Genomic DNA, 27,746 nt, shown 5'->3' with positions numbered 1-27,746 from the left:
ACTGAAAATACAAAACTTAGCAGGGCACAGTGGCACATGCCTATAATCCCAGCTACTCAGGAGGCTGAGGCAGGAGAATCACTTGAACCTGGCAGGCGGAGGTTGTGGTGAGTTGAGATTGTACCAGTGCACTCCAGCCTGGGTGACAGAGCGAGACTCCATCTCAAAAAAAAAAAAAGAATGATGTAGAATCAAGGTGGCAAGAAAATTTAGATTCATTTCTGATAGGGACTTTCCCTTATCCTAAATGTGTTTTGAAGGCACACCTTATTTCCGTTGTCATTCTGATTTTGGGGAAGCAGGTTGGGGCGTAACTGGGCATTTTCCTAATGACTTGCTGCTAGGAGTTGATAGGCAGGGAACAGTCTGAGAGTCTCTAATCCAGAGAGACTTTCAACTTGCAGATTCCTTCTCTTCATGTAGACCTCCTTTAGTTAGATTTTGAGAAGGTGCATGTGAAGAAGGGACTCAGAGCTGCCAGGTGCCCGAGTCTCAGCTCTGACATCCTTGGGTCCCTTCTGCCACAACTTCCTGCCACTTTGTGGACTTGAATTATGTTGCGTCTTCCTGGAAGTCTGGCCTGCAGCAGGGGGCCTTTCCTCTCCAAAAAGCTGCTGCTCACTTTTGGCCCCATCTGCTGCTGTCTTTGCCACTAGCCATAGCAGTTGCCATCATCAGAGTCTCAGCTAAAGATGTCATTCTGCCTTAGTGTTTGCCTGCGACCTGACCGGGGTATGTCTAGTTGGGATGTCAAGTGACATTTGAAAACTTGAAGATTAGAGGCCAAATGAATGAACAGTTTAATTCTTCTCAAGACCCACTGATTTGCCAGTGTCCATGGAAATCACAAATTAGAGCAGAAACTAGCAGGGATTATTATATAATGGTGATCTACTGGCAGACATGGGCCCAAGGAGAAAGAATTTGAGAGGCTGGGTTTCTTCTGGGAGGGCAGCAAGTTGGTCTAGGCCAGGGCTTTGTTTCCCACCAGTGTTGTTCCCTTTTCCAACTTGCCTGGCCCAGCTCTGTCTTTCAGGCTCCTGCTCCAGACCTCTCTGCCTGGGGTCTCCCCTCCATCCAGGGGGTTCTGGGCACCACAGCTCCTTTTTTTAATTTCTTCTCTCCCAGATCCAGTTTCAGCTGGTTTGTTTCTCCCAGCAGGCACCCTGAGGCCCAGGGGCAGCTCCCCTGAGAGAATTTTAGTCATTCATTTTCTTGAACAGCGCACCGCTTTATACTAGCAGCCATTTGTGCCATTGCCTGTGCCCTAGGGTTTGTGGGGAGAGATCAAGGGATCAGTGAGCAGTTTTCCCAGAGCTCCATGGGAAGGCAAGCTCTCCCTCCCCTGACGGGAGGCCCACTGTCACCAAATGTGGAAACCCAGGCTCGGGCTTCAACTGCCCACCCCCATCCTCACATTTCTGTCTGTCCCAGTATCTCAGGAGCATTCTCATTGTGGCCGGCTAACTCCACCTGGATGTGAACAGGCAAGCAGAGTGGGAAATGAGTCACGTACTTATATTGCACACTGGACACCTCCCTAGAGGTCCATTGGTTTAAAGGGATAGGGAAGGGGGAGGGATGAGACCATCACCCCCGCCCAGAAATAAATCTGGTATCTGAGTTTTCTTTATGCCCTCGAGTACTAATAACTGTGTCTAGTATGGAGGTGTTTGCTGGTTTTCTTTTGGTGTTTTTTCTAATGCAATAAACTCATTTCTGCCTGCTGCATTTGTATGGTCCCTGAATCAGGTCTGGATGTGTGTCCAATATGAAGCAACCCCAGCCTTCTGCGTGTCCCTCAGAGCTTAACTTTGTGGGGTCTGGATGTGTGTCCTGTGCATGGTTGTGAGCCTGTGGATAAAAAGTGATTATAACAGGGAAGGATGTCTGAATTTTACCATTGGTTTATAAAGATGGGGAAAGGGCCCAGAGAGAATATCACTTGCCCAAGGTCACCTTGCAGCTGGTGCAGTCCAAAGCCTTGTCTGGTAACTTCAAATTCTGAAGCCTTCCTCTAGCCATCAGGAATGTCTGACCTCACTGAAAAGTGTTCATTTCTAGTTTCAACTTGGCTCTAGGCTGGGTCTGTGGCTCCTCATGCCCAAACAGGCTGTAGCTGAGAAGGCAGGCAAGGAGCCTAGCAGGGGCCTGACATACCCCTAATTGTGAGCCCTTGACCACAGAGCCCAGCTGCTCTGGAAGGAGGCAGAGAGTCTTGGACGAGGTTGCCCCACTGGCTCCCGGGATGGAGAGCCAGGCAAGGTCATGCTGCAGTGAGAGTGATGGATGCCAGGTAGCGCTATGGCCCCACACACCAGGCCCAGCCCACTGCTCAACACCCAATGCCATGCTGGTCTTTGGTACCCCTGGCCACCTCAGTAAGTTTGTCCAGCTCCCCACACATCTCAGCCCCTGCACAGCCAAGCTCCTTGTCATTTATCAAGGCCCTTCTCAATCTTGTTCTTGAAAACCCTGGACCTACCCCACACCCTGGTGCCAATGCCAGTCCCAGTCCATAATCACTTCTGGTGGTTTCACACCTCCAGGCCTTGGTTCACTCTTTTCTCCACCGGAATCCCCTTTCCCCACCCCTTGCTCAGTGCTGAAGGCTCAGCTAGCATGCCCTCTGACCCGTCCACCACCACAGCTGACTCCTTGCTCCCATGTGTGCCTCTGGTGCACTCCCACCAGCCCAGTACCTCTCAGGGCAGGGCCTGGCATGGGGTGAGCCTCAGACTCTGAGAAAGTAACCAAGGCCTTCCCCTCTCTGGGCCTCAGTTTCTTCATCTGGAGAATGGAAATTATGGGTTGGATCCTCTCTAAGTTCCTCCCAGTGTGACTCTGCTCCCCACCCCTGGCTTGCGAGGTCAGGAGAGAGACTTGCTCAAGTTCTCACAGCCCTGGGCTGAACTCTGACCTGCAGAGACCACTGACCCCACCTGTCAGGCTGCCACCCCTGTCCCCCACCCCCAGGTGGAACAGTCCTGTGGCCTGGGCCATATCTGTCCCCATTGACTTTGGCTGAGAGAGCCCCAGAGGGCCTGAGCCAACCCATCAACAGCTTCCACCTCCTACAAAGCCATCTGAGCATGTGTCCTTCAGCTCATTTAGATTCATTAGACATGTTTATTGTGAAAACAATATAAGCACTGCAGGCATTTTGAAAGTTTTAAAACCAGGCCAGACGCAGTGGCTCACACCTGTAATGCCTGCAGTTTTGGAGGCTGAGGCTGGCAGTTACCTGAGATCAGGAGTTTGAGACCAGCCTGACCAATATGGAGAAACCCTGTGTCTAATAAGAAAAACACAAAATCAGCCAGGTGTGGTGACACATGACTGTAATCCCAGCTACTCAGGAGGCTGAGGAAAGAGAATCACTTGAACTCAGAAGGCAAAGGTTGCGGTGAACTGAGATTGCACCATTGCACTCCAGCCTGGGCAACAAGAGTGAAACTCCGTCTCAAAAAAAAAAAAAATTCCAACATCCAGTCTCCACCAGCCTCAGCACACAGCACACCTCCCCTGCTGCCCCTAGGCTTCTTAACTACACAACCTTTAGGAGGGTGTTGACCCATTTGTAGATGAACAACCTCAGAGAGTGGGAGGGACCTGCCCAAGGTCACTAGTGTGAGGAGAGCTCCAAGAACTGTCAGCCTGACTGTAAACCCCACTACACAGAGGCTGCCCCTTGGGCCTGGACCGCCCATACACAACAAGTCACATACCAGGTAGAAAAATAGTATTGACAGCCCCAATGCTTATTGGACATGTTGACACATGGCCTCCTACCAGTAGCCAGGAGCCAGGGAAGAGCCTGGGCTTTGGCAAAACAGGACTGAGGAGGAATCTTGCCTGTGATGTATGACCCTAGGAAAGCCACTTTACCTCTCTGATGTCACAGCCTACCTCTGGAAATTGAGCATAAGGGTACTCTTTTTAGAGATGTATTGGGAAAAGTAAGTGAAACACCCAAACCAAACATGAAAGTCACTAACCGCCAAGCTTCAGCCACATGTCTGGCCCACAAGCACCCAGGGTCTTCCCTTCATAGCAGTATCCTGCCAGGTTCAGCTCTTAGTCCACCGCATTCAGTCCTGGCTTCCTCTGGGTCCCTCTAAGTCGCCCTTCTGGCCAGTCTTCCCTCTCCCCAGTACTGCTCTTCTCCCCAGGGCCTCCCCTGGTCCCTATCTGAGCACCAGTTGCCAGGGATGAGCCTTCCTCTTAAAGGGACATAATGGTGGCCATTATGTCCCTTTAAGAGGACCCTTTAAGAGGACCCTACCTGGTCCTCCTAGGTCTGTACCTCAGGGCAAAACATTCTCCCTCTCTGGGTTTCAGTGGCCATATCATGTGGAAAGGGTTGTGATGAGAATTGAGGAAGGGATGGTAGGAAAGGCATTTGTAAGAAGCAGCCCATTTGTTAAGGGGCCAAGGGTGCTTATTTTTGTTTTCAGAAAGGTAGATCAGGTCCATAGGACATAAAAGCCCCTCCTGCCCAGTGAGCCACACTCCAGACCTTCTGGATCCCAGCACTAAGGGTGGGGCCTAGGAATTTGCACTTAACCTGTTTCTAGGAATTCTTCAACAATGGAACAGGTCAATGAAGATACCAGTGGCTCACACCTGTAATCCTAGCACTTTGGGAGGCGGAGGCGGGCAGATTGCCTGAGTTCAGGAGTTCGAGACCAGCCTGGGCAACATGGTGAAACCCCGTCTCTACTAAAATACAAAAAATTGGCTGGGCGCAGTGGCTCATGCCTGTAATCCCAGCACTTTGGGAGTCTGAGGCGGGTGGATCACAAGGTCAGAAGTTCAAGACATCCTGGCCAACATGGTGAAACCCACGTCTCTACTAAAAATACAAAAATTAGCTGGGCACTGTGGTAGGCACCTGTAATCCCAGCTACTCGGGAGGCTGAGGCAGGAGAATTGTTTGAACCTGGGCGGCAGAGGTTGCAGTGAGCCAAGATTATGCCACTGCACTCCAGCCTGGGTGATAGAGTGAGACTGTCTCAAAAAAAAAAAAAAAAAAAAAAAATTAGCCAGGCGTGGTGAAGTGTGCCTGTAGTCCCAGCTACTCGGGAGGCTGAGGCAGGAGAATCACTTGAACCTGGGAGGCAGAGGTTGCAGTGAGCCGAGATCGCGCCACGGCACTCTAACTAGACTCTGTCTGCAAAAAAAAACCTGGTTAAGTGTCCTGTATGGTAGTTAGTCCGTAGTAGAGAATAACATGCACCAGTTCTTACTATCTCACCTTTTATAGTTCTATCAGGCAGGGTTTATATTCTCATTAGATATAAAGAAACTGAAGCCCAGTGAGGAAAGCTGACCTGTCCAAGTCCTTAGAGTTAGCCAGGACCAAACTGCAGTTCTCCCTATTCCAACTCCAGTGATCTTCCAAGATAACATAGCTACCAAGTCAGAAAAGCAAGAATTGTGCATGGGGCCTGGTGCAGTGGGTCACATCTGTAATCCCAGCACTTTGGGAGGCTGAGTTGTGAGGACCATTTGAGGCCAGGAGTTTTAGAGCAGCCTGGGCAAGATAGTGAGACCCTATTCTCTTTCTCTCTCTCTCTCTCTCTCTCTCACACACACACACACACACACACACACACAAATACAATGCAGATTTTCATGGCTTCATAGCATTTCATCTTCTAGTTGGGTCTTTGTCCGTTTGTTCGTTTAAACAATTCCATATTTTTTTCTTTTCCTATTTTTGATTTTTTGTTTGTTTGTTTGTTGTTGTTTTTAGATAGGGTCTCAACTCTGCCACCCAGACTGGAGTGCAGTGGTGCCATCTCGGCTCACGGCAACCTCCACCTCTGAGGCTCAAGCGATTCTTCCGCCTCAGCCTCCCGAGAAGCTGAGGTTACAGGTACACCCCACCATGCCTGGCTAATTTTTGTATTTTTTTTTTTTTTTTTGAGACGGAGTTTCACTCATGTTACCCAGGCTGGAGTGCAATGGCGCAATCTCGGCTCACCGCAACCTCCGCTTCCTGGGTTCAGGCAATTCTCCTGCCTCAGCCTCCTTAATTTTTGTATTTTTAGTAGAGATGGGGTTTCCTCACGTTGGCCAGACTGGTCTCAAACTCCTGACCTCAGATGATCCACCTTTCTCTGCCTCCCCAAGTGCTGGGATTACAGGTGTGAGCCACTGCACTTGGCTCCTTTTCCTAATTTCAAAAAGTTGAATTACTGGCTCATATGATCTGCACTTTTTTTTTTTTTCTTGAGGCAGGGTTTCCTCACTCTTGTCACCCAGACTGGAGTGCAGTGGCAAGATCTGTCTCATTGCAGCCTCAGCTTTCTGGGCTCTGGTGATTCTCCTGCCTCAGCGTCCTGAGTAGCTGGGACCACAGGTGCACACCACCATGTCCCGCTAATTTTTTTTTTATTTTTTTTTATTTTTGGGGGACGGAGTTTTTGCTCTTGTTACCCAGGCTGGAGTGCAATGGCACGATCTCAGCTCACCGCAACCTCCGCCTCCTGGGTTCAGGCAATTCTCCTGCCTCAGCCTCCTGAGTAGCTGGGATTACAGGCACGCACCACCATGCCCAGCTAATTTTTTGTATTTTTAGTAGAGACGGGGTTTCACCATGTTGACCAGGATGGTCTTGATCTCTTGACCTCGTGATCCACCCGCCTCGGCCTCCCAAAGTGCTGGGATTACAGGCTTGAGCCACCGCGCCTGGCTTAATTTTTTGTATTTTTAGTAAAAAAAGGTTTTTCCATGTTGCCCAGGCTGGTCTCGACCTCCTGGGGTCAAAAATCCACCCACCTTGGCCTCCCAAAATGCTGGTATTACAGGTGTCAGCCACCACACCCGGCTCTACATTTATTTTCATGTGAAACGCAAAGCAGGTAGTGTTCATCCCATTTTACAGGTGAAGACACAAAGTCTCGGAGAGGTGAAGTGACTTGTCCAAGGTCACACAGTGGTGGAGCCGGGAAGACAACCTTGAACTGACTCCAAAGTCAATGCAATGGTTAAATAATTGTGAATAGAATCTGGGAAGGTTGGCTGGGCACGGTGGCTCACACCTATAATCTCAGCACTTTGGCAGATCACTCGAGGTAAGGATTTTGAGACCAGCCTGACCAACATGGTGGAACCCTATCTATCTCTACTAAAAATACAAACTTAACTGGGCATGGTGGCACATGCCTGTAATCCCAGCTACTTGGCAGGCTGACGCACGAGATTCGCTTGAACCCAAGAGGGGTTGAAGGTTGCAATGAGCCGAGATCGCACCATTGCTCTCCAGCCTGGGCAAAAACAGTTAAACTCTGCCTCAGAGAAAAAAAAAAAATAGGCGGGTGTGATGGCACATGACTGTAATCCCAGCTGCTTGGGAGGCTGAGGCAGAAGAATCTCTTGAGCCCGAGGCGGAGGTTGCAGTGAGCCAAGATCGTGCCACTGCACCCCTGGCTGGGTGACAGAGTGAGACCCTGTCTCAAATAAAATAAGGCCCTGTTTCAAAAATAAAAAAATAAACAAATAAAAATATAAAACTTAACCGGGGATGGTGGCACACACCTGTAGTCCCAGCTACTCGGGAGCCTGAGGTACAAGAATCGCTTGAACCTGGGAGGTAGAGGTTGCAGTGAGCAGAGGATCGCACCATGCACTCCAGCCTGGTCAGAACGAGACTGTCTCAAAAAAAAAAAAAAAGAAAAAAAGAATCTGGGAAGCTCTCCAAGGAGATGGACCATGAGAGAGGGGTCTTATGTGTGGACAGAAGTTATAAGGTTTGGGGAAGGTAATTCCGCAAAGTTCAAAGCCTGAGCAAAGGCCTTCAGAAGACTTCTTTCTTTTCTTTTCTTTTCTTTTTTTTGAAGCGGAATTTCGCTCTTGTCCCGAGTGGCTGGGATTACAGGCATGCATCATGCCCGGCTACTAATTTTGTATTTTTAGTAGAGTCGGGGGTTTCTCCTTGTTGGTCAGGCTAGTCTCGAATTTTCTTTCTTTTTTTTTTTTTTGAGACGGAGTTTCGCTCTTGTTGCCCAGGCTGGAGTGCAATGGCGCGATCTCGGCTCACCGCAACCTCTGCCTCCTGGGTTCAGGCAATTCTCCTGCCTCAGCCTCCTGAGTAGCTGGGATTACAGGCATGCACCACCACGCCCAGCTGATTTTTTTGTATTTTTAGTAGAGACGGGGTTTCACCGTGTTGACCAGGATGGTCTCGATATGTTGACCAGGATGGTCTCGATCTCTTGACCTCGTGATCCACCCGCCTCGGCCTCTCAAAGTGCTAGGATTACAGGCTTGAGCCACCGCGCCCGGCTAGTCTCGAATTTTCGACCTCAGATGATCCGCCCGCCTCGGTCTTCCAAAGTGCTGGGATTACAGGCGTGAGCCACCGCGCCCAGTCCAGTAGATTTCTTACAGCTCAAAATTTGTAAGGCAAAGCGATCACTACAAATCTTGTGAGAGTGGAGAGAGACCCCGGCTCTCTAAGTCATGGTCGAGGCCCCGCCAGACCCAGCCGCTTGTCTGCCCAGTAGCAATCACCATCAACCCGCCAATTCTGATCCCGCCCCTGTCTTTCGGGTTCAACCTCTCACTTCCTGCCGGGCCGAGGCTCAGGCCCCACCTCCGTCTTGTTTGGAGCAATCCAATCGAACCTGGAGGGCTCCGCTCCGCCCCATACCACGCCCCCTCCTCCAGGGGTAATCAGAATCAGCTCAGGCCCCGCCCCTGCCTCAGGCCACCGAGACCACGCCCCTTATGTTTTGGCTCAATCAGTCTGCTGCCCCCGCCCCCAAAGCCCCGCCCCGTCGAATCTTAACCCTGCGCTGTTTCGGCAGCTGCATCTTGGGGACTCCGCCCCGCTCTCGTAACTGCCGCCATGGCGGTCACCCCCCAGGGCGCCCGCAGGAAAGAGCGCGTCCTCTGCCTGTTTGACGTGGACGGGACCCTCACGCCGGCTCGCCAGGTAGGACCCTGAAGTTTGGAAGCTCCCGCCGGGGGTGTCACGCGGACACCCCCGAGGCTGAGTGTGGGGTCTGCAGCAGCGTGACCGTGGACACCCCGGGACCGAGTGTGGGATGTGGCGTTACCCGGCCACCTGACTCGGGGCTGCCCACCTGGTCCTCCACGTCGCTGCCCCTGCAGAGTCCCTGCCTGTGTTCTGCTTGGGAGTGCTGGAGTTGGATACAATACTGGAGGGAGGAGGCTGCAAGCGGGGGCCTATCTCCCTTCCCCAGAGGCTTTCACGCGCCACCGAGGCCTGGCTCCAAGATGCACCCCCGTCCGAACCCGGGATCCCACCCTAGTTCAGCCCTACGACGCACCAGTGGTGGGAGTTGGCTTCTGAACCGGGAGTTCCAGGCACACAAGCACACAGCCAAGCGTCAGTCACCATCTGGTGGGAGACGGGGGATCTAGGAGCCATCCCACCCCGACCTTTGCAGGTCTGGGCCTCCCCCAGCAGAGAAGGGTTCTTTTCGAATGCTTTTATGGGCTCTACCCACCCAGAGGTGAGAGGCTCCAGGCCTAGTCTGTTTACTGTGAAGACACTGAGGCATAATGACGGTATGATTGTAGTTTTCCTCCTAAAGGCTCTCGCTGTGTTGAGCCTCTTAACGTCGGCTCAGTTTTTCTCCCATTGGGTCTCATCCTGAGTGAGTCCCCAAAAGCCCCCTCACCAGCTGGATGCATGAATAAGCAGGCTTCATTCATGCCCTCCCTGTGGGTAACTCACCTTCCAGTCTGGGGGCCTTAAGGACCAACTGACAGGTCTAGAGACGGGGAGCGGTGGGGATGGGTTTTACTAGGCAGTGGTTGATGGGAACCCAGGTCTTAGCCTCCTCTTTTAGGTCCTGAATGCCTTTCCCCATCCACTTTGGTGAAGTTGCCTTGGCTTGGGCCCTGGGGGCTCAAGGAAGGATCAGCCCACTCTGCCTTCCTGCAGGGGTGATCCAGGAGGAAGATGGCAGGACTGGAGTGAAGGTGGGCTGGTTGAGGTGGCTCACTCCTGTAATCCTAGCACTTTGGGAGGCTGAGGCAGGCAGATCACCTGAGGTCAGGAGTTGGAGACCAGCCTGGCTAACATGGTGAAACCCTATCTCTATTAAAAATACAAAAAATAGCTGGGCATGGTGGCGCATGCCTGTAGTCCCAGCTAGAGGGACTACAGAGGCAGAGGCAGAATTGCTTGAACCTAGGAGGCGGAGGTTGCAGTGAGCCATGATTGCCCCATTGCACTCCAGCATGGTTCACAGAGTGAGACTCCATCACAAACAAATAAAAGAACTGGAACAGGGGCCGGGCGCGGTGGCTCACGCCTGTAATCCCAGCACTTTGGGAGGCCGAGGCGGGTGGATCACGAGGTCAAGAGATCGAGACCATCCTGGTCAACATGGTGAAACCCCGTCTCTACTAAAAATACAAAAAATCAGCTGGGCATGGTGGCGCATGCCTGTAATCCCAGCTACTCAAGAGGCTGAGGCAGGAGAATTGCCTGAACCCAGGAGGCGGAGGTTGCGGTGAGCCAAGATCGCGCCATTGCACTCCAGCCTGGGCAACAAGAGCGAAACTCCATCTCAAAAAAAAAAAAAAAAAAGAACTGGAACAAAGGTGGCAGGGCCTAGACCCAGTTCTGACACCTCCCTCTGACCTTTTGCTTTACAGACATAACAACCTGGATAAGAACAGTCTGTTATTTTTTCTATGGACCAGGCTCTGTGCTTACTGCCTTTTGAAAGTTAATTTTTAATTGTACACATATTCATGAGCACACTCTCCTGATGAAGAATGAAAACATAACAGAGAAGGGTAAAGTCTCCTCTGACCACACCAGGATCCCAGGCCTGGCCCCCTCCGCAAGGCAGTGTGGTTCAAGTGGTATAGCTTACCTCCAGGGCTTTATCTGCTTTATCTGGATCTGTTTGCCCAGAGCAATTTTATTTATTTTATTTTTTTAAATTTTTTGTGACAGAGTCTCAGTCTGTCACCCCGGCTGGAGTGCAATAGTGCAATCTCGGCTCACTGCAACCTCTGCCTCCTGGTTTCAAGTGATTCTCCTGCCTCAGCCTCCCAAGGAGCTGGGATTACAGGCTAATGCCACCACACCTGGGTAATTTTTTGTATTTTTAGTAGACAGGTTTTTACTGTTGGCTTCTCAAGAATCAACTTGATTGTGATGCTATTTTGTTGTTGTTAGAGACAGGGTCTCACTCGGTCACCCAGTCTCTGGAGTGCAGTGGTTTGATCAAAGCTCTCACTGCAGCCTCAAACTCCTGAGCTTAACTGATTCTCCTGCCTCAGCTTCCTAAGTAGCTGGGACTACAGGGGAGTGTCACTATGCAAATTTTCAGCTGGGTGTGCTGGCTCATGCCTGTAATCTCAGCACTTTGGGAGGCCCAGGTGGGTGGATTATCTGAGATCAGAAGTTCGAGACCAGCCTGCCCAACATGGTGAAACCCCGTTTTTACTAAAAATAAAAAAAAAATTGGCTGGCGTGGTGGCTCATGCCTGTAATCTCAGCACTTTGAGAGGCAGAGGTGGGCGGATCACGAGGCCAATAGTTCAAGACCTTGTCTCTGCTAAAAATACAAAACTTAGCCGGGTGTGGTGGTGGATGCCTGTAGTCTCAGTTACTTGGGAGTCTGAGGCAGAAGAATTGCTTGAATGCGGGAGGCAGAGGTTGCAGTGAGCTGAGATCGTGAGCTACATTCCAGCCTGGGCAACAGAGCAAAAGTCCATCTCCAAAAAAAAAAAAAAAAAATTTCATAGACTCTAGTCTCAAACTCCTGGATCAAGCGATCTCTCTGCCTTGGCCTCCCAAAGTGTTGGGATTACAGACCTGAGCCATGATGCCCCACTGGCTGTCTAATTTTTGGTGTCTAAGCCTTGTATGGCTTCAGATCCAGATAGAATGTGGGCTCCCTGGGTTCTGAGCACTAAGTGGAGGTCTTAGGCATGCTGAAAGCCAGAATGCTGTACTTCTCCCTTACCCCGTAGAAAATTGACCCTGAGGTGGCCGCCTTCCTGCAGAAGCTGCGAAGTCGAGTGCAGATTGGTGTGGTGGGCGGCTCTGACTACTCTAAGATCGCTGAGCAGCTGGGTGATGGGGACGAAGGTAGGCGTGGGGCTGGGGGTAGCGGGAGTGGGGAGTTTGAGAGATTCCTGGGCATCTTCAAAGAGCCAGTCCTGCTTCTCTGGGGCAGAAGAAGAGAGAGAGCAGCCAGATAGTTCCCTCACTGATTCCACAAACGTTTGAGCACCTTCTATTGCCCGGCATTGTGCCAGGCCCTAGAGAAACAGCTGGGAACAAAGCAGGCAGAACTTGCCCTTATGCAGTTTACTTCTCATTTCTCCCTGCTGAGTCTTGATTTCCTCATCTTTGAAATGGGCTGAACGGGCTGGCACAGTGGCTCACACCTGTAATCCCAGCATACTGGGAGGCCAAGGTAGGTGGATCACTTGAGGTCAGGAGTTCAAGACCAGCTGGCCAACATGGTGAAACCCCATCTCTACTAAAGATGCAAAAATTAGCTGGGTGTAGTGACACACGCCTGTAGTCCCAGCTACTTGGGAGGCTGAGGCAGGAGAATCTCTTAAACCTAGGAGGCAGAGGTTGCAGTGAGCTGAGACCACGCCACTGCACTCCAGCCTGGCAAGAGTGAGACTCCATCTCAAAAAAAAAAAAAAAAATCAGCTGGGCGTGGTGGCACATGCCTGTAATCCCAGCTACTCAGGAGGCTGAGGCAGGAGAATCGATTGAACCTGGGAGGCAGAGGTTGCAGTGAGCCAAGATCAGGCCAATGCACTGCAGCCTGGGTGACAGAGTGAGGCTTCATATCAAAAAAAAAAGGGGTGGGGGCAGAATCAATGATGGCTACTATTTGTCAAAAATGATGATGTGTTAATGTCATTTCATTTAATCTCTACAATCACACTTTAAAGTAGGTGTGATCATCCCATTTAACAGAGAGGACGACTCTGAAGTTATCTAGGAAATTGATTAGACCTCAGATCTCCTGGACTCAGCTCGGTCAAAGTGGGTGCCTCCAGTTCCTTGAGCCAGAAACTTCCTTGAATTTTTCCTTTTCCGCACCCCTTGTTTATTCCATCAGCAAACCCCAAAATATCTTTCTGTCCCCTCTGTCTCCATTTCTACCACCCCATCATAGTCCAGGTGACCACATGCCACCCAGACACTGCAGCAGTCTCTGGGCTGTGCTCCCTGTGCCTCCCATCTCCCACCTACTCCAGTTGCTTCTCGAGGCAGCCAGAGCTGAAAACTCCAACTGTCCCATGCAGCCAGCTTTGAGAACACAATGTGACAGCAGCTGTAGAATGGAAGGAAGCCCCTTTGCAGAGGGGCCGGGGAGCACAGACTGGAAATGATGCCATCTGCCAGAGAGTACTGCACGGCTTCCAGAGGAGGGAGCTGGATCTTGGAGGATGAGTGGCAGGGAAGCCAAGGCAGGGCGGTCCTGACAAAAGGACCTGCACGGATGCCTGTGTGCAGAGGCCCAGATCCTTTGGAAGAAAACCAAGCTGCAGAGGGAGAAAGGCTGGAGAAGCAGGTTGCAGCCTGGGATTGAACAAATGGCCTTTGAATGTGAAAACAAGGGTGTGAGCTTCCTCTCTCTTTACTTGCCTATGGCATCACAGACGTGGTCTCACACTCTTTCTTTTTCCCGTCCTCTATGTGGCACCAAAGTCATTGAGAAGTTTGATTATGTGTTTGCCGAGAACGGGACGGTGCAGTATAAGCATGGACGACTGCTCTCCAAGCAGGTCAGTGTGCCAGGGGCTTAGCCAGGGGTGCCCCACTTTTCCACAGTGGGGCAGTCAAGGGTGCCTTCTGTGCTGGGCTGGGGGAGAGATGCTGTGCCTGTCTCAGGGTCAGGCAGCCTAGGCCACACTCAGAGCCCTGTGTTCCTTGCCCAGACCATCCAGAACCACCTGGGGGAGGAGCTGCTGCAGGACTTGATCAACTTCTGCCTCAGCTACATGGCTCTGCTCAGGCTGCCCAAGAAGCGGTGAGGTCCCATCAGCCTGATCTCCAGAACCAGGGGCCTGAGGGAGGAGAAGTGTGGGTCCCTCAGAGGGAGCCTGGAGATACTTGGGCCCCTGATTTTTTCGGGGGGAGTGTGGATTCTTGTCCCCTTTGAAGTCCTATAAGGCTGGGATCCCAGGTGGGGCCAGATTTGAATTCAGTTTTGCTCTGGTTCTCTCTGGCTCCCCGCACTCTCGCACCACCAGTGGAACCTTCATCGAATTCCGGAATGGCATGCTGAACATCTCGCCCATCGGCCGGAGCTGCACCCTGGAGGAGCGGATTGAGTTCTCCGAACTGGACAAGGTACCATTAGCTGTGCAACCTTAGGTCTGTGGGGCCTCAGTCACTCAATTTCTCTGAGCCTTTATTTTCTCATCAGTAAAATAGACTGCGGGAGGTGTTCTGATTCAGCTGAACCCTTTTGGGCACCCACCATGTGCCATTGTCGCAGACACACCTGCATCTTTCCAATGCTGCTGGTCCCCCTCCCTAGGTGACCAGCACCAGCAGCCACTCACTGAGCCACACCAGTACCTGGGAACACCATTTCCACCTTCCCACCCACATCAGGTCCAACAACTCCTATTACCTCAGCCTCTCAAGTCAGTGTCAAATCTGTTCATCTGCAGAACTGAGACCCCACTCTCCAGATTACCCCTTTCCCCCACCCCAGCCCGCTCCAACTTTCCTCTCTGTCTCTCCCCACCCTCGCATAAGCCCTGTCAGCCTGCTCTCCAACAATGCCACTGAGAACCTTTCTTTTCTTTTTTGGAGATAGAATCTCATTCTATCACCCAAACTGGAGTGCAGTGGCATGATCTTGGCTCACCACAACCTCTGCCTCCCAGTTTAAAGTGATTCTCCTGCCTCAGCCTCCTGGGTAGCTAGGATTACAGGTGTGCACCACTACACCCAGCTAATTTTGAATTTTTAATAGAGATGGGGTTTCTCCATGTTGGCCAGGCTGGTCTTGAACTTCCGGCCTCAGGTGACCCTCCCACCTCCGCCCCCCAGAGTGCTGGGATTACAGGCATGCGCCACCACGCCCAACCATATATTTTAAGTAGAGATGGGGTTTCACCATGTTGGCCAGGCTGGTCTTGAACTCCTGACCTCAGGTGATCTGCCTGCCTCAGCTTCCCAAAGTGCTGGGATTACATGAGCCACTGTGCCAGCCCATGAGAACCTTTCAAACACATCAGCCACATCTACCCCCAGCCCCACCCCTCTCTTACAATCCTTCCATGGTGCTTCGTTGCCAACTGGATGATGTCCTAACCCTCTGCTACAGTGCCCCAAGCCCTGAGAGCTCTGCCTGGCTCCAGCTCTCCGGGTCTCCTCTCTGTGTCCTTCAAGCTCCACTTTCTATGCCTGGAACACACCAAGGTCCCCTCACCTCTGCCTGTGCTACCCCTGCTAAACCATGACGTGTGTTTTGCTTTTCTCCCCACTGCCTCCCTCCCTCTCGGAGATGGATCAATCCACCCATCCAAACCTTTCCACGCTGGCCTGTCCGCATCATTCCATCATTCTCTCTGACCTGTTCCTCAGCTCTCCTGCCCTCTGCTCCAGCCATGGCCTCCTGGCTGATACTAGAGACAGCAGTGTCCCACTTCAGGGCTGTGCCTCAGCTGGAGTATACTTCTCTCAGGCCCAGCTCGTCCCTCTGTGGGGCCTCCCAAAGCACCATTGCACTTCCTGCTCCTTCCCCTCCCTATTTCTCCCCAAGCAGCCTTGGCCATATTCTACCATCTGCTTTTAAAATCCAAATTACTGTCTGTCCCCTTCCCAGAACTGTAAGCTCTATCAGGGATCAGGACAGGGATTTCTGTAGCTTGCTTTTTTTTTTTTTTTTTTTTTAAGACAGAGTTGGCCGGGCGCGGTGGCTCAAGCCTGTAATCCCAGCACTTTGGGAGGCCGAGGCGGGTGGATCACGAGGTCAAGAGATCGAGACCATCCTGGTCAACATGGTGAAACCCCGTCTCTACTAAAAATACAAAAAATTAGCTGGGCATGGTGGCACATGCCTGTAATCCCAGCTACTCAGGAGGCTGAGGCAGGAGAATTGCCTGAACCCAGGAGGCGGAGGTTGCGGTGAGCCAAGATCGCGCCATTGCACTCCGAGCCTGGGTAACAAGAGCGAAACTCCGTCTCAAAAAAAAAAAAAAAAAAAAAAGACAGAGTCTTACTCTGTTGCCCAGGCTGGAATGCAGTGGCACAATCCCGGCTCACTGTAACCTCTGCCTCCCAGGTTCAAGCAATTCTCCTGTCTCACTCTCCCAAGTAGCTGGGATTACTCATGCCACCATGCCCGGCTAGTATTTGTATTTTTAGTAGAGATTGGTTTTACCATGTTGGCCAGGATGATCTTGAACCCCTGGCCTCAAGTGATCCACCTGCCTTGGGCTCCCAAAGTGCTGGGATTACAGATGTGAGCCACTGAGCTCAGCTACGGGGACTTTTTTTTAGTTAAGATTGGTCATTGGCAAGGAAACCCTCCCCCACACACACATGCTGAGAAGTGACTCCTTGTCCACCCAGGTTCCCAGTCCCAGCTCTACCCGTTTGCCTCATAACCTGGAAAAGCAGCTTTTCTACTGAGTGCCTCGGTTTGCTTATGTGTAAAGTGGGGGTAATAGCAGTTCCCATCCCATGGGGTGTTATGCGAGATGGCACATGGACCGAGCCTGGTTTGGGATTGGGGATTAACACACAAACTCCCCACCCCAGAGCCCTGGTTCTTCTCAAGTATTTTTGGCTCTTGTTTGCCCCCTTCTGGCACTGGAGGGGCATGAACCTTCCTGATCTGTGCTCCCTGCACCGGCCCAGATCTGGTGTAAATGCTTGACCCAGCTCCAGTATTCCAGAACTCTGAGGGAGGGACGTACTTTCCTTCCTTAGATGAGGACGCTGAGGCCAGAGGGTGAGTGACCAGCTCAAGGTCACAGTGCTGGTTGGTCCCTGCCGAGGCTGGCCTTGTACATGGGGCTGTCCCGTGACCAGCCTTGTTCTCTAGAGAAGGGAGGTGCAGCAAGCCTTGGCCATGTGGAAACATTTCTTCAGAGCTTAGGGCACTCTTAGCAGTAGCCCTGGGCCTACAGAGTGGCTACTGGTGGGGACTCTGGCCTCCCTGCAGTCCGTCTACTGGCTGGAAAGCCAGGCCAAGGCTGGCAAGGGGCTCACATCCCTCATCTCTGCTTTTCTATGAGAGGGAAGCAGTCATGGTTCATTCATTACTTCTTCCTCCTTTAGTCCAGGAAATAGCCTCAGAGAGGTCAGGTGACTTGCCCATGGTCACACAGCTGAGTACAGCAGCCAAGCCTGGCTACCTGCCTTCAGATCTCAGGCTGGGGGTGTCTGGCTTTATATCTGACATCCTCCCTGGGTCCTTTCTCCAGGTTCCATGCTGCTGACCACTACCTGCCTTTCTGCCTCAGTCCTACCCAGCTCTGACTACAGGGCCATACCAGCCACCCCACTCCTGTGCTCCAAAATCTTCAGCCCCTCTGGGTCCCTCAGAATGTGGTCAGACTTCCCAGCCTGGTCTTGAGACCCTTTGTCAACTGAATGTCCTGCTGGCTGGTTTAGATGTTCAGCCGCCTCTTGGGATGGAGATGGCCATTCCCCTTTGTGGCCCTCTGAGATGGAGATCCTAGAGAGATCCTAGGGGATGGTGGGGGACTGTCCCCCTGCTCCATGTTTGCAGAGCTCCTACCAGATTGCCTGCTCAGAGGGACGGGACAGGCCTGGGCACTACTGAGTCCCCTAGCCCAGCCACATCTTTGCACAGTGGGTGCTGTGCCATGCCTGGCATCCTGCCCTCTCTGAATGCCCACAGCCACCTCCTCACGGCTCTCTTGCTCTCAGCTCCCGTACTCATTTCTGAGTGTTTGCTGTATTGAACTGGGCACAGCCAACAGGATTGAGCCCTGCCCAGAGATAGGCACTGACGTGGGACACTGACTGCCCGTCTCCTCAGCCTTTCTCTTCGTTTCTCTCCTCCAAGGCTCCCTTCAGAAGACCCAGCCCACAGACCCATTGGTAGCCCAATCCCTTCTGGATTTGGGCCCTGGCTCTGCCACCAAGGCTAGGTGACCTTGACGAAGGCATGACCCCTCTGAGGCTCAGTTTCCTCATCTGCACAGTGAGGGGGTCCTGCCCACCTAGAAGGCTCAGCAAGCTCACATGGATTGTGTGTCCAGCCAGGGCCTGGCACACAGCAGGTCCTCTGAGCTGCCATCTACCCCCTACCCTCTGCAGAAAGAGAAGATCCGGGAAAAGTTCGTGGAAGCCCTGAAAACAGAGTTTGCTGGCAAAGGGCTGAGGTTCTCCCGAGGTACGTCCACCCGGCAGAGTGACTGGAAGTCCTTGTGTAAGGGATCCTCCTTGTACCATCCGATTCTCCCAAGACCAGGCTGTGGCCCCCAGTGGCTTTAGGAGCCCCTCCCCTGCTCAGGGCAGAGGGGCTGGCTGACCCGATGCAGAAAGGGGCTCAGTGTTTACTGGACCCCAGTTTCCCCACCTCAGTAGTTACCCAGTGTCTCAGCCCAAAAACCTAAGCCTCTCCCTTGAATGCTCTCCCTGGCCCATTCCTAAGTCCAAACTCTTAGAACTCCCAGGGCCCCACGTCTGGAATCCCACTGGTGCTCACACCTTCACTGCCAGCTGCTTGTCCCAGGCTCCAACTGACCCTGACACAGCCAGGCTCCCCTCTGACACCTCACCCATTCCCCAGTGGCCAGAGAGGCAGGAGCTGGAATCATGGTGTGCCTCTGCTCAAAGCCCTCCCAAGGCTATTCCTCCCTCTCCTTGTGAAGCCCAGGCCCTGCAAGCCCTCCCCCTGCCTCTCCCAGCATCCTCCACTGCTGGGACTCTAGTCCTTTTCCCTGCCTCAGGGGCTGTGCTTTGTTCCCCAGCCATCCTCAATTGGCTCAGGTCCCAGGTCATTGTCACCTCCTCAGAGGTCTCCCCTGACCACCCTGGCTGGATGAGCTTCCCCCACCCATTTCATGGTCTTGTTTGTTCTCCAGCCTGTGTCATAACTTCCTTGAGGATCCTAAGTCTGTCCCGTGTCCTGATCCTGGCCCTCTGTAGGTACTCGAGGGTTGTTGAATGAGTGAATGAATGAATGAGCAACCCCTCTGCTAGTCTTTTCTGCCCCGCTCAGGAAGGAATAACATTCCCCCCCTCCCCCCCGCCAGGAGGCATGATCAGCTTTGACGTCTTCCCTGAGGGCTGGGACAAGCGCTACTGCCTGGACAGCCTGGACGAGGACAGCTTCGACACCATCCACTTCTTTGGAAATGAGACCAGCCCTGTGAGTGTGCTCCAGCCCAGGTTTCCCCCAGTGCAGATCACCCGAGGTCAAGGCCAGAACATGGGGCAACACAAAAGACCTCTTAGTGGGGGGGTGCTCCTGGAGAACCACCATAGCTCACTAACCCCATTACACAGATCGGAAGGCTGGGGCCTCCAGAGGGCCGGGCGCTTGTCCCACATCACACAGCAAGTTAGGGCAGGAAGGTGATGAGGGCTGAGAAGGTGGGCTTCCTGGCAGTTCTGAAGGGCCAGGAGGAGGGGCGGGTCTATAGCAGCCGATGTGGAAAGCGACTCCCCCTAAGTATGTCTTCTCTACCCATCCTGTGTGCAGGGTGGGAACGATTTTGAGATCTTTGCTGACCCCCGCACTGTCGGCCACAGCGTGGTCTCTCCTCAGGACACAGTGCAGCGATGCCGAGAGATTTTCTTCCCAGAGACAGCCCATGAGGCGTGACCGGGGCCCACATCTGTGCATCGTGACTTTTGAAAAGTTTGGCCCAGGCCTAAAGAGAGGTCCTGCTGTTGGATAGATGCCGGGGCCCTTCCTCTGGCCCAGGACGCCTGCTGCAAGGCCCACCCAGATGGGGGCCAGAGTCTGTGCAGACAACGTCCCCTGCCAGTCAGCTCCTGGTGGCATTGGCTCCGTCCTCCCAAGGCCCAGAGTGTTCTCTGTGCTCCACCTGGCGGCCCAGGCCACAGCTGCTGCTTGTAATTCGGTACAGAACAGGTTTTTTTTCTGCGCCGGGAGGAGGCATGAGCAAGTGTCAGTACGAGATCTGGCCCGCCCTGCCTGCCCGCCCTGGGCAATGGGGTATGGTGGGGAAGGTGCCTATTTTAGAGAACTTTGTCACAGTATTAAAGTTCCCAGAATGAAGTAGGTGTCAGTTGTGTCTGAATGGATAATTGGCCCCAGTCACTGTCACAGTCACCACTTTGCAAATGAGTAAACAGCACAGAGAGGGCAGGGACTTGGCCCAGGTCACAGAAGTCTCTGATCCAGTCAAGGAGGGGGGCCATTGAAGCCCCAAAGAAGAGGCAGTTTGGTGTGTCTGCCCCCAGCCCTTTCCTTGGGGACCCTGACATAGAGGCAGCTTCAGGCCATAGTGGGTCACAGTTGAGGGTTTATTGCCAATGTTAGGAAGAATGGGGGATCCGGGTGGCCAGGGGTCTTGAGGGGAATTCCAAATGGGCGCTGCAGGGCCTGTGAGTGGGGATGAGAGCTGCTGCCCCCCTGCCACCCAGGCGGCCCCAGGGCTAATGCCACCATATCCTGACTGCTAGTGGAGCCTTAAAAGGCAGCCTCTCCACAGGCTGGGAGCCTCAGGGGCCCCCAGGAGTCAACCCTCACCAACAAGCCCTCTCTCAAGGGGGCCAGGGGCCCTTTTTCCTCATGGGACAGGTTGAGCCATGCCCATTTTAGGGGGATGACCAGCATACCTCAGCAGCTCTGGGCTCCTAGATTTTGTGCCGTGGGCCCTGGGGGCAGGGGCGGGATGCAGGCACCCCGGCTGATCTCTACCCTGGGGTCTTGGGGCACCTACAAAGCCAGGGATCCTCCTAGACAGTCACTGATCCCCTCATCTTAGGCATTTGAGCCCCCAGTGTTACTCACCCTGGCCTGTCCTCCCTTGAACCACGGCCCCACTTCCCCCTGTCAGATGATGTGCTCTCTAGAAGGGAGGGTGGTGGGCAGGGGGTGTGCCCAGAGGTGGAGGCAGACAGGGCCCTCCTCTTGGCCTCCCGGGCCAGGCCAGCCTCGCCCCTGCTTGGGAGTGAATGCCCACCAGCTTGGATGCACACACATCTTGGCCCCAAAAGGACTCCAGGTGACAGCGATAGTTGCACATCTTCAGGGATGGACACGGTAAGAGCCACACCTGAGCCGCTGGTCTATCAGGGCCTTGGCAAGAGGGGCTGACGTGGGGGCCACAGGGCCTGTCCCCAGGCCCTCCTCGTGGGTGCCCGGGCCTGGCCCTGCCTGATGGACGTGTGTTCATCCATCATCGTGGCGTCCTCAGCAGCCGTCAGCTGGGTATGACCCAGAGCATCAGTGGGGCTTGTGAGTCAGGGGAAAGGAGGGCTGCAGCCAGGCTGCAGAGACGGACCCCCACCCTCTGCAGACCCCTGGGCTCAGCTCAGCACAGCCCAGGGGGAGGAGCCCAGAGCCACTGCCAGGCTGAGGAGCGGGGACTGGCCAGCAAAATGGGAGTCGCAAACCCCTTCCTCCCTCAGGCCCCTCTTCCTGCCTCTCCAGTGCACTGAGAGAGGAGAGCAGGAAGGAAGGCTGGCCTCAGCAGTGAGGGGGCCACATGCCTCCGTGTCTGCCTCTTCCCCTGCCAGAGGCTGGGAGGCTCCCCCAAAGCGCCCACCGGCCAGGCTTCTGAGGGAGGGTCCAGGCCGTGGTGGGGGAACCTCAGCCCAGGGAGGGAGACAGAGAGCCTGGCCCCAGGCCAGGGACTGACATGGGACGGCTCAGGGGCAGAGGCCAGGGGAGCGAGGCTCTCGTGGTTCAGTCACCACGGGGACAAGTAGGCAGGAGGGCGAGTGGGTCCTGCGTGTCTGAGGCAGGGAGGGGAAGAGAGAGGCAGTGGACAGTGAGAAGCCGAGTCTGGTGGCCTTGCCCTCCACCCACCTCCTGGCCAGCTCACACAGCAGTCACGGGTCATGGGGTGGGTGGTTGCACACGCTCACGGCCACAAGCACAGACAGACAGACAGACGTGCACACTGAGGCCACTGAAGGACTGATCAGCTGGGGCAGTGGGGCATGGAGCCGGCTGCTGCCTGTTCACCCTGTGTGGCTCCCCACCCCCTGGCCAGCTGGCCTGTGAGCCACCCAGCCTAGGAGCCCACGACCTGGCCAGACCACGTCTCATGTGGAGTGTGGGGGGCCAGCTGAGTGAGCACCACCTCCACGGCCTGGAACTTCTGGTTCTTGGGCGGGATGGGGCACATCTTGTAGGTCACCTCGTCGCCCTCCACTGGCACGTACTCCCCCTCGATGCTGGCAGGCAGGAGAGGGGGATGTCAGCCCAGCAGCAGGCCCTATGGCCCAGACAGCCCTGCAGCCTGGCCTTGGGGACAGCCTGGCCCTAAGCCTGGCTAGGCCAGGAAGCCTGGCCAGGCCTTGCTTCTGAGAACCTCAGCTCCTGAATCTGTAAAATGGGACTCATAGGCATGGTGGCTTATGCCTGTAATCACAGTACTCTGGGAGGCCGAGGCAGGTGGATCACCTGAGGTCAGTATTTTGAGACCAGCCTGGCCAACATGGCGAAACCCCATCTCTACTAAAAATACAAAAATTAGCCAGGTGTGGTGGCTTGTGCCTGTAGTCCCAGCTACTTAGGAGCTGAGGCAGGAGAATTGTTTGTACCCAGGAGGTGGAGGTTGCAGTGAGCTGAGATTGCACCATTAAGCTCCAGCCTGGGTGACAGAGTGAGTCTCAAAAAATAAAATAAAATGGAACTCATAAGCTGTACCTCACTTTCTGGGTCCCTTAGGGACTGGGATGTGAAAGGGCACAGGGAGGTCCCTAAAGCTCCGAGAAGCTCAGTGACCTCCCGAGGTCCTCTTGGCATTAGGAGTGGGTGGCACCAGGCCTAGACATCCATCTCTACTTCCTGGCCTACCTGCCTGAAGCCCTTTTCCAGGATGAGAGGCTCAGTAGCTGGCCCAGTCCTCTTAGGCCTCCATGATGCTGGAACAGGATCCAGGGCCCAGCCACTGGCTCCCAGGCTTCTGGGGTCCACATGCCCACTCCCCACCTGCTCCCAGCCCTCCTCCCAAAACGCACCCTCAGCCCCTACTCAGGGGACAGAAAAGGTGCCAAGAAAACAGACCTCAGGGCCGGGCTCATGCCTGTAATCCTAGCCCTTTGGGAGGATGAGGTGGGTGGATCACAAGGTCAGGAGTTTAAGACTAGCCTGGCCAAGATGGTGAAACCCTGTCTCTACTGAAAATACAAAAATTATCCAGGCCTGGTGGCAGGTGCCTGTAATTCCAGCTTCTTGGGAGGCTGACGCAGAGAATTGCTTTAACTTGGGAGGTGGAGGTTGCAGTGAGCAGAGACTGCACCACTGCATTCCAGCCTGGGTGACAAAATTTTTGAGGCACCGTGGGGGATGCTAGGGCAGGGGCCAAGAAAAGGGAGGTGAAGGGGACTCACTCAGACACGTGCACAAAGATGTCCTCGGACCCGTTCTCGGGGGTGATGAAGCCATGGCCCTGAGCGCGTGAGAACTGCTTACAAACGCCCTTGAACACTGGGCCAGCTGAGGCACGGGCTGTCCTGGAGAGAGGGTAGTGGGATTGGAGCTGTGGCCTGAGTCATCCCTCCCAGCCCCTACAGTCTTCCTGAGCCCTTTCTGCTGAGCCTGCCTCAGGGCTGGGAAACTTGCCCCAGGCCAGAAACCACACAGTGATCCCCATTCAAGGAAAATGAGGCCAGACACGGTGGCTCACACCTGTGATCACAGCATTTTAGGAGGCTGAGGCGGGGGATTGCTTTGTCCTAGGAGTTTGAGACTAGCCTGGGCAAGATAGGGAGACCCTCCCATCTCTACAAAAAAAATTTTTTTTTTTTTAAGACAAGGTCTTGCTCTGTCACCCAGACTGGAATGCAGGGAGCACAATCTCAGTTCACTGCAACCTCCACGTCCCAGGTTTAAGTGATTCTCGTTTCTCAGCCTCCTGAGTAGCTGGGATGATAGGTACTAACACCATGCCTGGCTAATTGTTTTTATTTCTTTCTTTTTCTTTTTTTTTTTTTTTTGCTGTCACTCTTAGGATATGCCTAAGTTACTTAATTTTTGGCATTTTTAGTAAAGACAGGGTTTTGCAGTGTTTGGCCATGTTGGCCAGACTGGCTTGAACTCCTGGCCTCAACTGATCTGCCTGCCTCAATCTACCAAAGTGCTGGGATTACAGGTATGAATCACCGTGTCTGGCCCCAAAATTAAAAAAAAAAAATCAGCTGGGGTTGGTGGCATGCGCCAGTACTCTCAGGAGGCTAAAGTGGAAGGATCACTTAAGCCCAGGAAGTCTAGGCTGCAGTGAGCCACGATTGCACCACTGCACTCCAGCTTTGGTGACAGAGCAAGACCCTGTTCTTCTCAAAAGATCCTTTGGCCTCCTCCCTATGGACTCGTATTACTCCCCCATGTGACCTCATCAGTCATCTACCCCAAAGGTTCAGGGCTAGTCTTTGCCCTGCCTGCCCCCCTTCTCCAAAGGTTAACCCCATGTCTTGGGTTTTGCCCATGTGGTGCCATCTGCCTGGAACCACCAGCTCCATTCTTCACATGATACATCTTCCAAACCCAACCAGGACATCATCTCTTCTCATACCCCATGCTGGGTCCTCACCCCTAACCCTGCTGGGTGGTAATGGATGGCGAACAAGTTCCCTCTGGATTGTAAGCAGCTTGTGGGCTGGGGCATTGTCTTATTCATCACTGGATCCCCCCTGGTCAGGAACTCAGTAAATCTTTGTGAAATAGATGGATGGATGGATGGATGGATGGACAGATGGATAGGTGGGTGGGTGGGTAGATGGGTGGATGGATGGGTAGATGGAGGGATGGGTGGGTGGCTGGATAGATGGGTGGGTAGATGGATGGATGGATGGACGGGACGGGTGGATGGATGTATGAACAGAGATGGAAGGGTGGATGGGTGGGTGGATGGATGGATGAATAGGAGGATAGATGGGTGGATGGATGGATGGATGGATGGGTAGATGGATGGATGGATGGACAGGACAAACATTGCAGTTACTGGAAGGTCCACACACAGTTCTCCTGTCCCTGGTGAGGACAACAGGGGTTGGAGGAGGATAGAGATGGTTAGTCCCTCTCCTGGCAAATGTCAAGGGTCTGGGCAAGGAGCAGGTACTCACGCTGAATAGGTCCTGGTCCGCTTGGTGGGCAGAGGGCTGGGTAGGTCCCGAGGCGAGATACCACCCCGCTCCCAGACCCTGCTGCCCTCCCGGTGAAAGGGGAAGGTGGGCCAGACTGGGGACTTGGGGGAGTGGAGCGGGGGCACAACTGGGGGTGATGTGGACTCCGAAGTCATGGTGGGGCCAGCAGGAGAGCCTGGTGGGCTCTGGGGCCCAGGGGCCGGTGAGGGGTTCAGGCGTCCTTGCGGGCAGGGCCCGGCCTGGCCCTGCTCTGCAGCCTCACCAGCCACGGGCTCCGTCTGGAAGAGGAAGAAAGAGGCACAGGTGAGTCCAGTCCAGGGGAGCTGCTCCTGGACCCTGGCCACAGTCAGGAGGGCCAGTCCCACCTGCTATCCTCACAGCGTGACTTCAAGGCACAAACAACCCCATCGAGGCTCAGAGTCCTCACCAGAAAAACAAAACTAGGGATCATATGACCCCTAAGTCCTTCCAGTATGCAGTTCAGTTCTCTAAGTGCAGGGGCCTGGGAGGTGGCTCGGTAGGTGGCCAGTGATGGTCTGGAATATGGTTCGGCATAAGAGTCAGTTGTTTCAGAGTCACACATCTGGGTTCAAATCTCAGCTTTGTCACCTACAACTTGGTGACCTCAAGCAAGCCAAGCCACATATCAGCTCCAACATGGTGGGTGGGAGTGGGCTCCAGACCCAGGCCTGGGTTTGAATCCTGCATCCTTCACCTTCTGGCTACATGGCCTTGGCCCAGGTCAACATTCTTTTTTTTCAGACAGAGTTTTGCTCTTGTTGCCCAGGCTGGAGTGCAATGGTGATCTCAGCTCACTGAAGCCTCTACCTCCCTGGTTCAAGCGATTGTCCTGTCTCAGCCTCCTGACTAGCTGGGATCGCAGGCACCCACCACCATGCCTGGCTAATTTTTTTTGTATTTTTAGTAGAGACAGGGTTTTGCCATGTTGGCCAGGCTGGTCTTGAACTCCCAACCTCAGGTGATCTGTCCGCCTTGGCCTCCCAAAGTGCTGGGATTATAGGCGTGAGCCAACTCGTCTGGCCCATTGGTGAACACTTTTAACCTCTGACTCTGTTTTCTGTTCTGTAAAATGGGGCTTTTTTTTTTTTGATACAGGGTCTCATCCAGGCTGGGGAACTGACATGATCATGACTCACTGCAGCCTCCATCTCCTGGGCTCAATCGATCCTCCCACCTCAGCCTCCCAAGTAGCTGGAACTACAAGCATGCATCACCACATCAGGTAGTTGTTTGTTTGTTTGTTTGAGACAGGCTCTTGCTTTGTCACCCAGGCTGGAGTGCAATGGTATGATCTTGGCTCACTGCAACTTCTGCCTCCTGGGTTCAAGTGATCCTCCTGCCTCAGCCTCCCAAGTAGCTGGGATTACAGGTGCCTGCCACCACACCTGGCTAATTTTTGTATTTTTAGTAAAGATGGGGTTTCACCATGTTGGCCAGGCTGGTCTCGAACTCCTGACCTCAGGTCATCCACCTGCCTCAGCCTTCCAAAGTGCTAAGATTACAGGCCTGTGGCCTCCATTTCATACCCCTTCTGCCCCAGAGCTTGGAGTTCCCAAGGAAGGAAAATCACCCAGCAGCTTCCCATAAGGTTTCTTCAGAGTTCAGAGCTCAAAAACCCTGAATACACTGCATGGCAGGCCTGGAGGAGGCCAGGAGTCCATTGGAGCAGGTCTTCTGGCCTCTGCTCAAGATTATACAGCAAGTGGAATTTTTCTGAGCCAAGATGCTGAGCTGGCTCTGCCATCCCTGGGGATGGACATGGAGAAGTATCCTCCCTCTTCCCAAAACCCTCCTCCTCCAGCCAGGAGGGTGAGAGAGCCCTGGGCCTGGCTCCGCGCATGGCCCCTCAACCCTGAAAAGGCTGATATGGGGCTTTTCGGTCCGAGCTCACTCCAAGAGGCAGGGCAAACCAGGCTTTTCACCCTTATTTTAGAGAGAAGAAAATGGAAGCTTCACGAAGCAACCACACACATGGCTGGATGCAGTGGTTCATATTTGTAATCCCAGCACTTTGGGAGGCCGAGGTGGGCAGATCACTTGAGGTCACAAGTTTGAGACCAGCCTGGCCAACATGGTGAAACCCCATCTCTACTAAAAATACAAAAATTAGTCGGGCTGGGCATGGTGGCTCACACCTGTAATCCCAGCACTTTGGGAAGCCAAGGCGGGTAGATTATCTGAGGTCAGGAGATTGAGACCATCCTGGCCAACATGGTGAAACCCCATCTCTATTAAAAATACAAAAATTAGCCGGGCGCAGTGGCTCACGCCTGTAATCCCAGCACTTTGGGAGCCCGAGGTGGGTGGATCACGAGGTCAAGAGATCGAGACCATCCTGGTCAACACGGTGAAACCCCGTCTCTACTAAAAATACAAAAAATTAGCTGGGCATGGTGGCGCGTGCCTGTAATCCCAGCTACTCAGGAGGCTGAGGCAGGAGAATTGCCTGAACCCAGGAGGCGGAGCA

The 27,746-nt window shown here is 53.6% G+C and overlaps 2 protein-coding genes across 7 annotated transcripts in view; one reads left to right on the top strand and one right to left on the bottom strand.

Annotated features, from left to right (window-relative positions):
- The first annotated feature begins 8,752 nt into the window (after positions 1-8,752).
- Positions 8,753-20,219, top strand: PMM1 (phosphomannomutase 1). 6 transcript variants are annotated; one of them, XM_032267206.1, is made up of 8 exons: positions 8,753-8,944; positions 11,974-12,091; positions 13,682-13,758; positions 13,912-14,003; positions 14,227-14,326; positions 18,284-18,359; positions 19,225-19,340; positions 19,724-20,217. In XM_032267206.1, the coding sequence occupies exons 1-8, from the start codon at positions 8,858-8,860 to the stop codon at positions 19,787-19,789; spliced, it is 732 nt and encodes a 243-aa protein (XP_032123097.1). In that variant the 5' UTR covers positions 8,753-8,857; the 3' UTR covers positions 19,790-20,217. The 6 variants fall into 6 exon arrangements, with proteins under 6 accessions (XP_032123097.1, XP_032123096.1, XP_032123095.1 ...); XM_032267205.1 differs by having other exon boundaries at positions 8,756-8,944; positions 12,007-12,091; positions 19,674-20,217; XM_032267204.1 differs by having other exon boundaries at positions 8,758-8,944; positions 19,674-20,219.
- A 227-nt stretch (positions 20,220-20,446) lies between these two features.
- CSDC2 (cold shock domain containing C2) overlaps positions 20,447-27,746 on the bottom strand; it is a 15,765-nt gene continuing 8,465 nt past the window's right edge. Inside the window, exons 2-4 of the mRNA XM_032267210.1 lie at positions 25,238-25,536; positions 23,507-23,629; positions 20,447-22,345 (exon numbers count right to left, since the gene is read on the bottom strand). Coding sequence (XP_032123101.1) covers positions 22,183-22,345; positions 23,507-23,629; positions 25,238-25,413 — 462 coding nt within the window. The 5' untranslated portion in view covers positions 25,414-25,536 and the 3' untranslated portion in view covers positions 20,447-22,182. The remainder of the gene's footprint in view (positions 22,346-23,506; positions 23,630-25,237; positions 25,537-27,746) is intronic.

The sequence above is a fragment of the Sapajus apella genome, unplaced genomic scaffold (genome assembly GCF_009761245.1).
Source record: "Sapajus apella isolate SASKATOON/1434 unplaced genomic scaffold, GSC_monkey_1.0 scaffold166, whole genome shotgun sequence".
Classification (NCBI taxonomy): domain Eukaryota; kingdom Metazoa; phylum Chordata; class Mammalia; order Primates; family Cebidae; genus Sapajus; species Sapajus apella.
The sequence above is the reverse complement of the archived record's forward strand: the minus strand, read 5'-3'. Positions and strand labels throughout refer to the sequence as shown.